This window comes from Danio rerio, chromosome 22 (assembly GCF_049306965.1).
Source record: "Danio rerio strain Tuebingen ecotype United States chromosome 22, GRCz12tu, whole genome shotgun sequence".
NCBI lineage: Eukaryota > Metazoa > Chordata > Actinopteri > Cypriniformes > Danionidae > Danio > Danio rerio.
The window spans coordinates 25,647,224-25,662,169 of NC_133197.1; the positions used below are offsets into that span (position 1 = coordinate 25,647,224).

General features: G+C 37.7%; 1 protein-coding gene across 1 annotated transcript; it reads right to left on the reverse strand.

Moving 5' to 3' along the window:
- Window positions 1–1,153: 1,153 nt before the first annotated feature.
- On the reverse strand, window positions 1,154–7,966 carry vtg7 (vitellogenin 7). The gene is given in 28 exon segments (NM_001102671.1): window positions 1,154–1,386; window positions 1,471–1,609; window positions 1,704–1,846; window positions 1,917–2,123; window positions 2,207–2,284; window positions 2,362–2,406; window positions 2,561–2,856; window positions 2,938–3,127; window positions 3,208–3,322; window positions 3,398–3,583; window positions 3,671–3,773; window positions 3,867–4,053; window positions 4,158–4,277; window positions 4,369–4,470; window positions 4,583–4,707; window positions 4,828–4,925; window positions 5,029–5,246; window positions 5,340–5,558; window positions 5,649–5,774; window positions 5,881–6,046; window positions 6,127–6,284; window positions 6,377–6,527; window positions 6,643–6,791; window positions 6,885–7,046; window positions 7,122–7,373; window positions 7,484–7,635; window positions 7,739–7,759; window positions 7,913–7,966. Coding segments are annotated over 28 exon segments (4,074 nt in total). The 5' UTR covers window positions 7,953–7,966; the 3' UTR covers window positions 1,154–1,260.
- Between the last annotated feature and the right edge of the window lie 6,980 nt (window positions 7,967–14,946).

Here is a 14,946-nt window from a genome sequence, read left to right on the forward strand (position 1 = left end):
ACAGTATTGAACTGGCAACACTGTTGTCAGTTAGTCACTGTACCCAAACCACCACAGTGACTAACTGGCAACTTTGTTGCCAGTATTCTACTGTAAAACACCCGGTGAGGTCTAACAGTGCAATGCAAGTGTTGGATAACGTGTCAGAGAGATGAATGAATGTATTTTCTACATTTGGTCTGTCAAGCCCACTCACCTGTGTGAAACATAAATTGCTTAATGGTTTGAGATTTTTGTGTGGTCAGGTGGAAAGGGTCATAGTTTTTTTTTTCCATAGTAGTTACGGTGACAACAAAAGAGATTGGTTTTTAGTTGTCTTTCAATGAAAGATATATATTTTTAATATATCTGTTTTTTGCCATAACCAACAGGATAGAAAACAGCGGCTTGCATTATTATTTTTTTCTTTGTTTGTCAAATTTTAAATACATTTAAATAGATTTCCTGTTGTTATTTGCAGTTTGGTTGATAGGTACACAAAGGCTGAGTAAAACAACAGGTAAACAGTTAATTTAGAATTTTGTTAAAATGCTGATGAAGACAAACCAAGGGAGAGGACACTTTGAAGTGTTAATTAAGAAATAATTGATAATAATGTTTGTTTTACCATTTTAAACAATCTTAAATTATCATGAAGTCTTTTTAAAAGTTGACTTAGGCCTTTGCCCTAAAGAGTACTAGACAATCTCTACATATCAGGGAGGATTCCATGTGATTTCTTTTTTAAATCATTGTCATCACACATCACAGTAAATATTAAATGTTTACAACAGAAGTTTATGCCTAATCATTCAGGTGTGTCGATCATTATTATGGATACATAAACAGAAACCATTGCACTGTGTGCATTATCGACAAAATATTTTTACCAGCATTCCACCACCACACATTATCCTGAAAAGTCTTTTCAGAAGTACACTAATAGAGGGTTTGAATTCCTAGCTTAAGTTGAGCCCTTCTCCTTTGAAGACAGGAGGGGAGACTCCTTTGAGGACAGTTTAATTACCATTATCTGTTCATGACTAAATGAGCAGGCAAATTCAAGTAAATAATGTCTGTAAACCTTACTGTAAAGTGTACAATACCACCAAGAGTGAGAAATACTGAATGTTATAGTAAAACCTTGCTGTAAAATTAAAAGCATATTCCACAGTTTTTATACTTGCAGAGAGGACGTTTATTTTGTTTACATCACAAAAAAATATTCAAATATAATTATCTTCAAACATTCTTGTGAAAATGAAGATAATAAATAATTTCTTATTCATCCTTGATGTATTTCTGGATCCAGGAGAGAAAGTCCTCATAAGTATGAATGGAAAAAGTTCCGTCTGGATTGATGGGAACAGCAACGGGCAGAGGAATCTCTCTTTTTGACATTGTGATCTAGAGAAACAGTAACACAAAGAGTTAGTTATAATTTTTACTATATCACTGGGTGAGTGATAATTTAGAGCAAAACTGTCTCACCTCTGGAATCCTAGCAATGAAATCAAAGGACTTCTGAGATGGCAAGGCTGCAGTCAGTTCAATCTCTTTCTCGCTGTTTGTTGCTCTTTCAAACCTGAATCCCGTGTCATATGCTGCCTTAAGGATGTGCTTACACAGCCTATTTAGGAGGTGAATAACAGGGAAGACCAAATGATCAAATCATGTACATGTTCTACACTATAGATTTGTTGTTCAGTGCTAATAATCATTACTTTTTGGCATAGGTGGTGACAATTATTGGCAGTCTCTCCCATTCCACTTCTAGACGTGCAGCAGGGAATTCACCCAGGACACCAGCTTCAGCTTTAGCAAAGACTGCATACTGTTTGCACTCCGCACCCCAAGAAAACTTGCCCTAAAAAAACATTTGAGTTCATAACAAGGTACTGAAGTTGAGGGCAAAAATGACAAATTTCTAGTCTTACAGTGACTTTGTGCTTGCTCAGTAGTGCACCATCGGCACAGATCTTCCTGTTGTCATTTTCAGCAATAGAGGAAGCTATCAGTTGCACTCTTGCAGTTGGTTTGTCAAAGTAAGCAGCGAGTTGGTAGCCCAGAAGCTTCTGGTCATCTCTAACAGCACGGGCGATGATAGCAAAAACAGGTGGAAGATCATTTCCAAGGAATCTATTCTGAAAGGATAAAACAAATAAAACATGAAATAGGGCATATTTCATAATTGGGTTTGCTTCACGGGCAAAGAGCTGAGACTAACCTGTTTCTGCATTTGCTCAAAGCTAGCTGCAGCACTTCCACTGCTAGTATCCTTTGTGGCACTATGGTGAGCCAAGTACTGCAAGCAAAACATTTTGTAAGTTTTAAACAATAAATTAGGTAATTATAGTAGTAATAAAAGTTTTTCATGTTTACCCGATCTTTGTGGAATTTCTTGAAAGGCTCTATGATGGTGGCAGTCTGAAAATGTATATAAAAATAAACAAATTAAATTATGAAATTATTACACATTGCTACTTAAAAAACACAACTTTAAATCTTTAAATATATAAATGTTATGAATTTTCAGATTTATTGTGGCTACTTGAATAACACAGAACTTTAAGTGTTTTACCTTAGACATACGAGAGCTGGACATGGAGGAGCTTGAACTTGAGCTTGAGCGGCTGCTGCTGCTGCTGCTGCTGGTGCTGTGGCTGCGGCTGCTGCGACTGTTGCGGCTGCTGCTGCTTTCAGAAGAGACGGGTGCATTTTTAGCTTCAGTGTCCAGGATTTCCCTCAGTTTCAACAGGAAAGCCTGTCCTTCTGGAGTATCATCATCAATGATGTTCATTTGCTTAACAAGCCTCTCAGCAGCTCTAGGACCAACTTGAACTTCAAACTCCAGCCTTTCAACTGAGGGACCTTCAGCTACAGCCAGAATGACAAACAATTACTCATTTCTTTATCTGAAAAAGTTTCATCAACATTATAGTCTCTCTATCTTCTCACCTCTTGCCACTGCAACATGGGCTGAGTGCTGTCCAATTATGTAGAACAGAGTAGAATTTCTGATAAAAGCAGCATTGTAAGAGTGCACCTCAACACATCCTTTAACTTGAATATATGGGCAGGAATAACAAAGGGTTCTGTCAAATGGAGCAGAAGCTCTCACTGAAGCAGCAGATGACATCTCAGTGGACTGAAATAGAAGAACATTTTTATGTATAAGCTTTAATAATAGCATGGTTTCATTTGTCTATGTGTGCATTCAAAGCTTACCAAATCACCAGCAGAAGATGTCTGAGAATTTTGCAGAGACAACTCAGGTACCAAGGGAATAGACCTTTCAGCACTGTGATCTTCAATGTTTCTGACCACAGCAAGAGTCTCAAAGCTGTCGAAGCATGAACAGTTAATTGCATTTCACAAAACAGTATTCATAACAAAATGTTTACAGAAATGTCATTACCTTGCTGAAGCAATGTGTTCAGGAAGTTCAACAGGCAGAGTCTCCACCTTGTAGTTGCCCTTGAGAATGTCTGCTCTTGCTGCCACTTTTCCGGGTGCAATTGTACGGATCTTTCCTCTCGCCATAACAGCAGCTTGTATGAAGGCAGTGTTAACTCCCATCACAGCAAATGTCTGGAGAGCAACACTGAAATAAAAAATAAGAAAGATTGTTTTAAAAGTGTTGTTGTGTACATTAAGTCACATCTGAGTGGATGTAGCTGCAAAACTGTACCTTGGTCTAGCTTCAGCTTGGAACTGAACATCAGTCCTCTTCAGTTGATCAAGAGTTATGGACTCCAATTTCTCAGGGAGAGGAGGTGTAATAGTGGCCTGAACTTAAAAGGTCAACAGAACAACATCAAACCTAGGAAGTGACCCCCCCCCCATATCTGAATAAAGGATATAGAAATTCTGAGGCAAAAATTTACCATTGACAGATGCAGCAGCAACAGCAGCAGTGTACAAACTGAACTCCATGGGCACACCAACTGCAGTTGGCAAGATACGACGCACTTCAGCTGCAAGCAAAGGTTTGGCATACTGGAAGGCAACTCCTTCCTGCAAAGCTTTAAGAGCCTCCTTCAGCAGTGCACGTGGTTTGGTTCCAGAAACCATCTGAGGATAGTTTTTATTAGAAGCTTAATTCTAATTGTAGGCACCAAAAGAAATCAAAGTTCAAGATTGTCAATATCAAGCATATAGTTACTACACTACAATACCGGTATGGCTTCTTCAATGATGGTTTTGTCAAAGTTGACATAAGCCACTTCTTGTCCAAATACTTTGACATAGGCTGAAGCAAGGGGTCTATCGGTTGGCAAGGCCTTCCAGTTTGCAAGCTGGAAGAGACAGAAGTCATATATATTTAGCCTATTTCATGTTTATTATAAAAGTGTAAAATGATGTGATATGACAGACATGAACACTTACTGCCTTCAGTGTACGCTTAATCTTTGTGATACGGTCAACACTTTCATCTGCAGCAGAAGATTTTAGAAGGGCCTCATGGATTCCTCCAGTTCTCACACCAAACTATTTTAGAGTAGCAATTTAGTAGATACATTTTAAGATACAGTTAGATACATTTTAAAACAGAATGAAACTTTAAGTCAGATATCTAGAAGATAAATTGTATATGGCTCACCTCAATAACATCAGCAGCTGCTCCAGCCAGGTAAGTACGTGCTTTAGCTACAATAGCTCTGGGCAGGATGGTGGCAGCATCATTGATCATATAGGCACTACCAGCAGCCCCAATCATAAGAGGAGCTTAATGGACAAAGAATACATTTGCTAATTTTTATGTCAGAAGAAAATTTTCTTCACTGTAAGAATCATCAAATACTATTTCTTAACTTTTTTTTTTATATATAAATTTGTAAGTCTTACTATGATAATAGTCCATATGGAAAGCTCTGCTGTAACGGTAGTTAAGTCTGTCCAGCTTGCGGTTCATAAGCTTGATGGCAACATTAGCTGCACCAGCACTGAAAATGAATAATCAGGATTACCTCTAGCTTATGCTTTTATGATGAGATGCAAAATAAACCATAAAACTAAAATAAATGAGAAGTGATTTGTTTTTCTTACACAGATGCCATATCAGGAGCAGTGATTCTGGTCAAGGACTTGATGTGGGAATAGGCAAAGCTTGCAACATGCATGTTTGGCTCAATCCTCAAAGCTCCAGCAAGACTGGAGACGAGAGCCACTGAGGGCTTGGCCTCAAACAGCACAATACAAGCAACCATGCGCACCTCGGGGTGGAGAGCTCTGTCCAAAACAAGCTGCAGGGCAATAGGCTGAACCTGAGAGAGGAAACAATGATCAACAATTTCTTTATTGAAAGAAAACATGCATGACAGTTACAGAAGGTCATCTCAATAATGAGTGACTGTTACCAGTTTGGGCTCTTTCTTGGCAATGTTCCTCAGAGCCAAGATGGCATCAACCTGGACTTTAATGGGCAGAGCATTAACTGCAGTTCTCAGTCCAGGTAGGAGCTTCATGATGGGTTTAAGACTTGAAGGGTGACCAGCATTGCCCATAACTTTCAGAGCCAAAGTGATTTCAGGAATGTCATTCTTAGAAATGGCCTCTGCGGTAATCTCGTGGATGGGCTGGGGAGTATGATAAACATACAGTTAGACTTTAAGAAATTTAAAGAGCAAGTCCATGGAATAAATTATATGATGACAAGATGGGTTTACCTTGAGGAGCTCGGCAGGACAAGATGGAACTGCAACACAGTGCTTGGCAATCAGGGAACCATATCCAAGCATAACAACTTCACGCAGTGCTGGGATTGTGGTGAACTTCTCATGCGTTGCCAAACTCTGTTTACCAGGATTCAGAAATTATTATTTTTGTGCAAGCCCTTTGAATACATTTTGATTAATGTTAAGTATATTTGAAGGACAGCACTTAGTTAGATGTACTCACATATGTCATTTGGATGGTTTCAAGATCAGCAGTGACCATTTGCAAAGCAACCACGAGAGTCTGAATAAACTCAGGAGTGGTAAATTCACCAGCTAGAAACTTCTCCTTGATGAATTTTATAATGACTGGTGTACCAACAGCAGGAAGAGCATCCAGAAGCCAGCGCCTAATACATTTATAGTTAAAAATAAATGGACAATAAAAACTGAACTACATTCTCATCAAGGTTATTGCTCAAAATAGTACCTGTAAACTGGTTTATTCTTGAACTGAGCCCAGATAGCCTCAAATTTGTCCAAGGTGGAAAGACGCAAGAGCTGGACGAGCTGAACAAACTTAAGGGGAGCATCATCATGAACCATGTCTTTATTGTTTGCAACCAAGTGCGTCAGGACCTCAACAATCTAGGAAGATTAAGGGAAATGTTCAGGTGTCTGTTTTCCATGTATCAAATGATTTGACTCAGAAATTTAAGGTTTTATAGAATAAATTATACCTGAGCTGTTGCATCACTGATCTTCATAAGTTGAATGGGGGTCTGAAGAATCTCAGTTGCAAACTCATACTGCAAGGATCCACGGGGCATGTAATCAGCTTTAATTGGAACGACAGGGGTCTTCTCAATCTCAACAAAAGCCAAGGTTTGTCTGAAACAAATTATTATTTCAGAAACTTTGACTTAAAGTTCTAGTTAATGAAATGTGTCTATAATATTGTTACTTTGCAGTTTTGAATGAGATCTCAATAGTAGGTCAATCATACTTTGCTTCCATCATTGCAGCACCATGGATCTCATTGAAGGGTGAGAACTGATACACTTCCTCAACTGTTGCCTCAGCGATCAGTGCACCATTGTCAGCTGGTTTCATGATGTAGTTATAAGTTGCAGTTTCAATCAGACTCTTGACCCTCTGTTGAGAGAAAGGTACGTTATTTGAGTCTTGACATTTAAAGTAAGTAAATTTCTGAATTCTATCAAGTGACTTCTATCCAGTCTTCACTACCTCTGTGCATTCAGGACAACTCTCAGTGTATGCCAAGCCAACATCCTTCATGATTCTCTCCTGGCAGTGGCTCAAATCTTTAGACTTGGTGACAATAATGTGGTTGGTTTTTGGATCCTCATTGATGACATAGTGGGTCCTGCACACTCCCTGAGCTCCAGCCTTCAAGAACAAGTCAAATGATAAGATTGTAGAACTCAAAATTCTTCATAAATGTTCTAAGGAGATTTAGTTCACCTCTTGCAGCTCGTAGATGTTCTGGGTCTTCTTGAGGTTGAGCTGAAGGATGTTGAGGATACCTCTGTACAAGTTCATGACTGTAGGAGAGACTCCTGCTGGGGCGAAAACCTTGCCAACCACACCATTAGCATACTCAAACTTGATGGGGATCTGAAGCTGAGCAGCCAGTGCTGAGGTGAGCTTAGTAGCAGGAACAAATGGATCCTTGGGCCAAGTGCCAGCATACTCGTAGAGTAGAGGATCCATAAGCTGTAATGGAATATATCATTGCTTATAACAGCCAATGCTTTTAAACACCTATTTTTTTTTTCTTTCAATTTTGAAGACCTACAGTTTCCTCAGTTTATAAAAGTCATTACCTTCATCAGGTAGGTATTCTCTGTCATGGCACTGAGGAGAACCTTGCTGCTGACTTTGATACCTGCTCTGGCCAGACCTTCTTGAGGAAGACCACCCAGGAGCAGAGCCTCATACTTGTACACATAGGTCTTATCATGGGCAAACTCGGGAACTGGAATGAGTTTTTCATTTTGTCAGAAACAACTCAATAGATGTACATTTGTACAATTTTGTAATATGTACTATTTTCAAAATAACCAAATTGTTTTACTTACCAAGGTTCATCTGTTGACTCGCTAAAAGAAACAAAAGAATACCCCTTTAAAATCACTTTAAGATGAGGTTTAGAAGTGTTTAATGTTGTTTTAAGAGGTTTTAATATTACTTTACCATGAGAAATATTTTAGGAAAATTTATAAAAATGTAGAATTTAGAAAAATTGAACTTACCCACAAGGGCTACAGTCAGGGCAAGCACAACAGCTCTCATGGCTGGTGGTTTGTGAAGAACTCTTCAAAGCATCAGACCTTTTATAGTGATTTCTTGCTGACACGAGTGTCACTTTGTAGGTGAATTTTTAACTGATGTGTTACGTGTGTGTCAGTACCTATGTAATATGTTGTTTGGTTTGTGAGCTGATAACATTGATATCAGTGAGAGGTTAGGTTACCCTGGCCTTTACATTCATTACATGTAGAGCAATATTATTTTAATTTTTGAAAATTTCTTGAAAAGTTGAAATTGAACTAGTACAAAAAGGCATCACTGAGTCATTGGAGATTTGTTCCCAGGTTCACATATTTTGAAAACGGTAAAACATGAGCGTTGGGCTAAGTTTTTATTTTCACAAATGCATTAGAGACTGTAGTGTACATTTTGACAACTTTAATTACATTATTAGGGCACATTTTCTCATATGAAAATCCACCATCTTCTTGTAAATCCACCAATGGAAACCAGGTACATTTGTGCCAATTTCAGTTTTATTTTTTATTTTTTGCATGTGTCACTGAGACAGAAGCTGTTTGTCTGGTCATGAATGTATCCACTCACCCCTTCCCTAAACCTAACTAATACTTCAATTTCACACTGCTTTTTTTTGTTTGATTGATTTTATCTGGCATTGAAACCTTCCTCTACATCACAAGTCCGACACTGTATGCCAATTCCATTACAGGTCCCTATAGAGAAGAACAATTTATTGTTTGCATGAAACATTCAGAAATTAAAATCAACACTTGTTCTATTGTTGAGGGTCACTCAATGAAAGGGATTTGCAGCCTTGATGACTGCACTGTTTAGTTTGAACAACACAGTCTTATTTGCATTGACAGCAATATTTTACTGGAGATGTATGCTAATCCATTTTAATGTTTGTTTTGTTTGTTTGTTTTTTGTTATCTCACAGAGTACACTGTGTTGACAGATTTGGCATAAGGACATTACATTAAGGTTAGGTTACCTGGGCCCATGTCATCAAAATTTAAAGTCAGTAATACTGAAAGAACAATACCACAGTCTCTTTAAAGATTTGGAACTTTAAATTCTGTTAAAAAAAAATTTAAAACTGTAACCATGTTTAATAGTATGATTTTCTTTTGGTACTTCTATGTCTCTTGAATGCATCGCACAGTGAATTCTGACCAGAAAATGTGAGTGGAGTGGCAAGAATTCTTACTCTGCACTCAAACCATTTTCTAAATACTTCATTAAGAGTTTTTTTAATCTTCTGCTACTGGCTCACTCAATGCTCCATTCTCACTTTCTTCCCGCCCCACGATCGATCCAACATTTCAACAATTTCACTGTAATTAATTCTCTATTTTAGTTCTTCTACCCTAAACCTCTGTCATTTAATTGTTACATTTCAATAAAAGTCATTATTTTAAAGATTAAGTCTTAAGTATCAGATTTTACCTCAGCAATTGTGTGCTTTCAGTTTCTCCATTTCTCACTCGTAGCAAGTTCAGATGATGGATTGTTTTAACAAGTAAAACTGGCACAGATATATCAGGCTTTGCTGAAAGGCTGATTTATTATAATCACAATGTGGGACAAAAGTGGCATGATAGTTTTTTAAAGAAATGTATCCTTCTAATAATAAGAAGGAAACAGCCTAAACGTAACTACAATAGTTCCTTTCAATGTCTTAACGTAAAATGCCCTTAAATAATTCAGCCTAGTTGATGGCAAGCACCAAATGTTTATTATTTTTAGTTAAGCATTAGTTTTTTTCTGTTGTTTTAGAAGAGGGCTGAGCTTAATCTTTGAAAGGTTATTATATGGTTTCCTAACAATAAAGTTTTATTTTTTTGTTATTGTGTTCATTTAATACTTTTGCATCACACAAAGACTTTCAAGTCTGTAGCTGAAGGTGACAAAACACTTCTGCCTGTTCAAAATAAACAGAAAAAGCAAGTACAGGAGACTTGTTATTATTCCTGTTGTACCGTAACGTACCAAACTGTGATCCCAAAATTGCAAAATGAAGCAGTGCTTTTAAAATATTACACATCCGTTTGTTGAACTTAACTTACATTACATTTACATGCCGTCTAATACTCATTAGAATATAAGTAGACTGTTAGGTTAGGGTTAGGCTTAGGGTTAGTGCAAGTTGATATGTAGTCTACCTGCAAAGTTTCTTACAGTAAGCTAAATGTCTGCTGAATTTCTGTATTATTAAGAATACTGCATGCTCGGCACAGACAGTGTTTCTTCTGGATGTCTTCAATAGCTGGAGGTGAGGTCCCTGTGATGGCTTGGGCAGTTTTCACCAACTGCTGCAGTGCCTTACACTCAGCAACAGTGCAGCTTTCATACTAGACTGTCACGCAGTTGGTCAGGATGCTCTCTATTGATATAGTTTGATAATTAACTTAGAGGGTATGACAGTGTTGATTACTAAGCTGAAGTCAACAAATAGTATTCATGCATAAGTGTTTTTAATGTTCAAGTGTGTGAGTACAGAGTGCAGTGCTATGGAGACCGCATCATCTGTGCTCCTGTTGCCACGGTTGGCAAACTGTTGTGTCTCCAATGTAAATGAGAAAGAGTCTTTCAGAAATGCCAGTGTGTGCATATGTATGAAGTGTATCATGTCTATATGTATTGTGTGTATATGGATAGAGTGTATCGTGTACATGTGTATAGTGTATTATGTGTGTATATGTATAGAGTGTATCATGTGTGCACATGTATAAATGTATCGTGTGTGTATATACATGGAGTGTATCATGTGTACATATGTATAGTGTATCATGTGTGCACAGGTATGGAGTGTATCAAGTGTGTATATGCATGGAGTGTGTCATGTGTGCATATGTATAGAGTGTTATGTGTGGAAAGCAGGGGTTTCCAAACTCGGTCCTGGAGGGCCAGTGTCCTGCATAGTTTAGTTCCAGCTTCCTTCAAAACACCTGCCATGAAGTTTCTAGTATACATAGAAAGAGCTTGATTAACTGGTTTAAGTGTGTCTAATTAGGGTTGACACTAAACTTTGCAGGACACTGGCCCCTCCAGGACTGAGTTTGGACACCCTTGGTGTATAGTATAGAGCAGTGGTTCCCAACCTGGGGTCCGCGCCCCCCAAGGGGGGCGCCAGAGTTCACAAGGGGGGCACAGGAGAGGATAAGTGTTGAGGTAGAAAAAGGCTTAAAAATGCTCCACTAATATATATGTATTTTTAAGTACCAAAAAACAAAAACATAAAATAAAAACATAAGCTTAAAATTCCAACATAATGGTAAAAAAATATCTTATATAAATAATTATTTAAATTGTGCTCACACGCACAACATGCTTGTCAATGTGTCATAAAGGCAAAATCAAAACAAAAATGGCAGAGAAACGTAAATGCAGTGATTCTTCAGAGGCGAAGAAAAAGATTAGACAGTATGACAAAACCTACCTAAATTTTGGTTTCATTGAAGGCCAAGACAGGTTTCGTCCAGAATGTGTCATTTGTGGTGAAAAACTGGCAAACGACAGCATGAAACCAAGCAAAATGAAAAGACACCAGGACGAAACATCCAGACACAATAAGTAAAGATCAGGAATTCTTCGAGAGAAAAAAAAGAGATGGCTCTGTCAAAAAGATCGACAGACATCAGAAAAGCATTCGAAAGAGCAGGTAGTGATTTACAGAAGACCACTAAATCTTCATTTGACTGTTCGCTGTTGATTGCCAAGGCAAAAAAGCCGCATAATATTGGAGAGGAGCTAATCAAACCCGCCTGCATTAAAATAGTGGCAGAAATGTGTCGTCCTCAAGCAGCTGAAAAAGTTAAAACTGTCCCTCTTTCTAACAACACTGTGAAAGACAGGATTGATAAAATGACAGATTAAAAGAAAAGAGCCCGCACTGTGTCATCTTCCACTGTATGATCCATCGCCAAGCACTTGCTAGTAAAAAAACTGTCCAGAGACCTTAGTGACACACTGGCAACAGTTCTAAAAGTCGTAAACTTCATTAAAGCTCGTCATACAAACCAGAGATTATTTGCGCAATTGTGTGAGGATGAAGCGCACCAAACTCTCCTGCTACACACGGAGGTGCACTGGCTCTCGCGCGGCAGAGTGCTGATTTGCTTTCTAGAACTGCGAGATAAAATTTTGGAATTTCTGCAAAGTCAAAACTATACACAGTTGGAACAGCTGTCAGATGTGTTCTGGATTAAAACGGCATACCTTGCTGACATATTCACTTTTTATAATGAGACCAACAAAAGACTGGAGGGCTCGGAGTCAACTATTTTAGAATGCAAAGAAGCAATCAATGCTTTTATGCGCAAACTGGAGTACAGAGCTGGAAAAATGTCACAGGAGCATTTACAACACTTCCCCCTGCTGCTTCAACACTCTGGCGATACCGTGGGCGCATCTTTGCCCACGGAGTTTTGCCATCACATGACGTCACTACAGGCGGAATTAAAGTCCCGTTTCACTGATGTTGAGAAATTATCCAAGGATCTGTGGGTTATGGATCCCTTTACATCCAGACTTGAAGATGTGGAATACCTTGGCTGTGAAGATGAGCTCGCTGAACTTTAATCTGATTCACTATCAAAAAAGTACTTCCAGGAGAAAGGATTCAAAAGACTTTGGATAGTAAGGGGACCTGTTGTCGCACCTAAACTTGCAAAATATGCAATTACAAAAATCATTCTTCCTTTCAGTACCACCTGCCTCTCTGAGACAGCCTTCAGTACTCTTGTGGCTATAAAAACAAAGTCCCGCAACAGACTGGAGGTGCACAGCGATTTTAGACTGGCTATCACTGGCATTACACCTGACATTCCATCATTAGTTAAAGGCATGCAAGCCCAAGGTGGACATTAGCTTTGTGTTATTCTTGTAAAAACCATAATAAAATTGACTGTACATCTGTACTAACTTGAAAATAAAAGCACAGCTATTGTAATGGTTATGTTTATTATAACATTCAGTGTTATAAATAAAGTGTATGGTCATACACAGATGCAATAAAAAACATTTATTTGTTTAAAAATGTAAATTCCTGTGTATCCATGTAAAAATTTAATTAAACTTAATTGTAATAAATGTAAAACTGATTAATTAATATTTTCTAAACATATATATTAATAATACACAAACACACACATACAGTGTGTGTGTGTGTGTGTATATATATATATATATATATATATATATATATATATATATATATATATATATGTGTGTGTGTGTGTGTGTGCGTGTGTGCGCGTGTGTGTTTATATGGTAGGGGGGCTCAAATGTTTGTATATGTACATGAGGGGGGCCCAAGGAAAAAGGTTGGGAACCACTGGTATAGAGTGTATGATGAGTGGGTCTGCTATTGCTACAACTACAACTGCAACTACTGCAAGATCAGTCTAAAACTGATGTGTGCATATGTTTCAAGTGTATCAGTTGTGCATATGTATAAAGTGTATCATATATTAAATATATCATGTGTAGATGTATATAATGTACAGTATCATGTGTGCATAAGTATGGAGTGTATCATGTGTGCAAATGTGTATGGTGTGTATATGTATGGAGTTTGCATAGGTAAAGAATGTATCATGTTTGGTGTGTAGATGTATGGAATATATAGTGTGTGTGCTTTTGTATGGAGTGTATTATGTGTGCACATGTATGGAGTGAGTTAAGTGTGAATATGTATAAATTCTGTATATGTGAATGAAGCGTATCATGTATGTTGTGTATATATGTATGGATATACATATATATAGATATGCATATACATATATATATGGATATGTGACTCACCCCTCACGCAGAGATCCGGGTTTCATCCCAGACCCTGACATCAGTGTATAGTATATGTATAGTGTATCCTGTATAAAGTGTATCATGTGTGTATTTGTATGGAGTGTATCATTAGTGCATGTGTGTATATGTATGGATTATATCGTGTGTGTATATATGAATGGAGTGTATCATGTGTTTCGTTTTATGGGTTCATCAACTCCCAGTAGCTCAGATATGACTCACCCCTCACGCCTAAGACCTGGGATCTATCATAGACCCTGACATCAGTATACATGTATAGAGTGTATGGTGTGTGTATATGTATGGATTATATCATGTGTGTGTGTATATATGTAATGAGATTTCCAAAGTTGCTGTCATAATCTCCCTCTTTACAGGACGAGCTCTACAATGTGCGGATGCGCTCTGGAATGCAAGCAGTCCTGTGATGGCTACCAGTCTTTCCTGAGTTACTTTAAAGAGGTGTTCGCTGTACCACTTACCCCACACTGTTAACCCTTACCGTAGATTATGGAGTAAATAACTATAAAATAGCCAGTGTTTAGCTGTAATGAAAAGAAACAGTATTTTACTGTAAAAGGAGCAGGATTTGTATGAAATTCTGTAGTGCAAAGAATAAATTACAGTAATTTACTCTATGTACCATTACAAATATTTACTGTGATAATAAATGGGAAATTACTGTTCAACCATAAACAAGTGTAATCCATAGTATTACAAATAGAAATAAAAGAAAAATATATGCAAATATAAACTGATATACATTAAGCTTAATTAATAAATTAAAAAACCCGATTTATAGATTAATTTAAAAGTACTTCATAAATAGAATTCGAGTTTAAATCTTTAAAATTGCCTAAAGGTATTTTTTTGTTTTCCTGTTTGTTTATTGTTGATGATTTAGTTTTATTTTCTGAATTTTGTGAATTGTGAAGATGTATATTGTTACTTTGCCCTTAAGAGGTTAAATTTGAGCTCACCACTGACCTATCAGGTGAAAGGAAATGCGTGCAGCGGAACGACGTAAACAACGTCAGTGACGTCAGAGGAAGAAACGGAAGGGAAGCGAGCGCATGGAAGCTGAGATCGGAAAGCTAATCCAGCGAGAAACGAGTGAAATCCTGTCTTTTAAACTTGACAGAACGTCTAGAAAGATATTGATAGTGATTCATCGGACCTGATTGTTTGTTGATCTTGCGATATT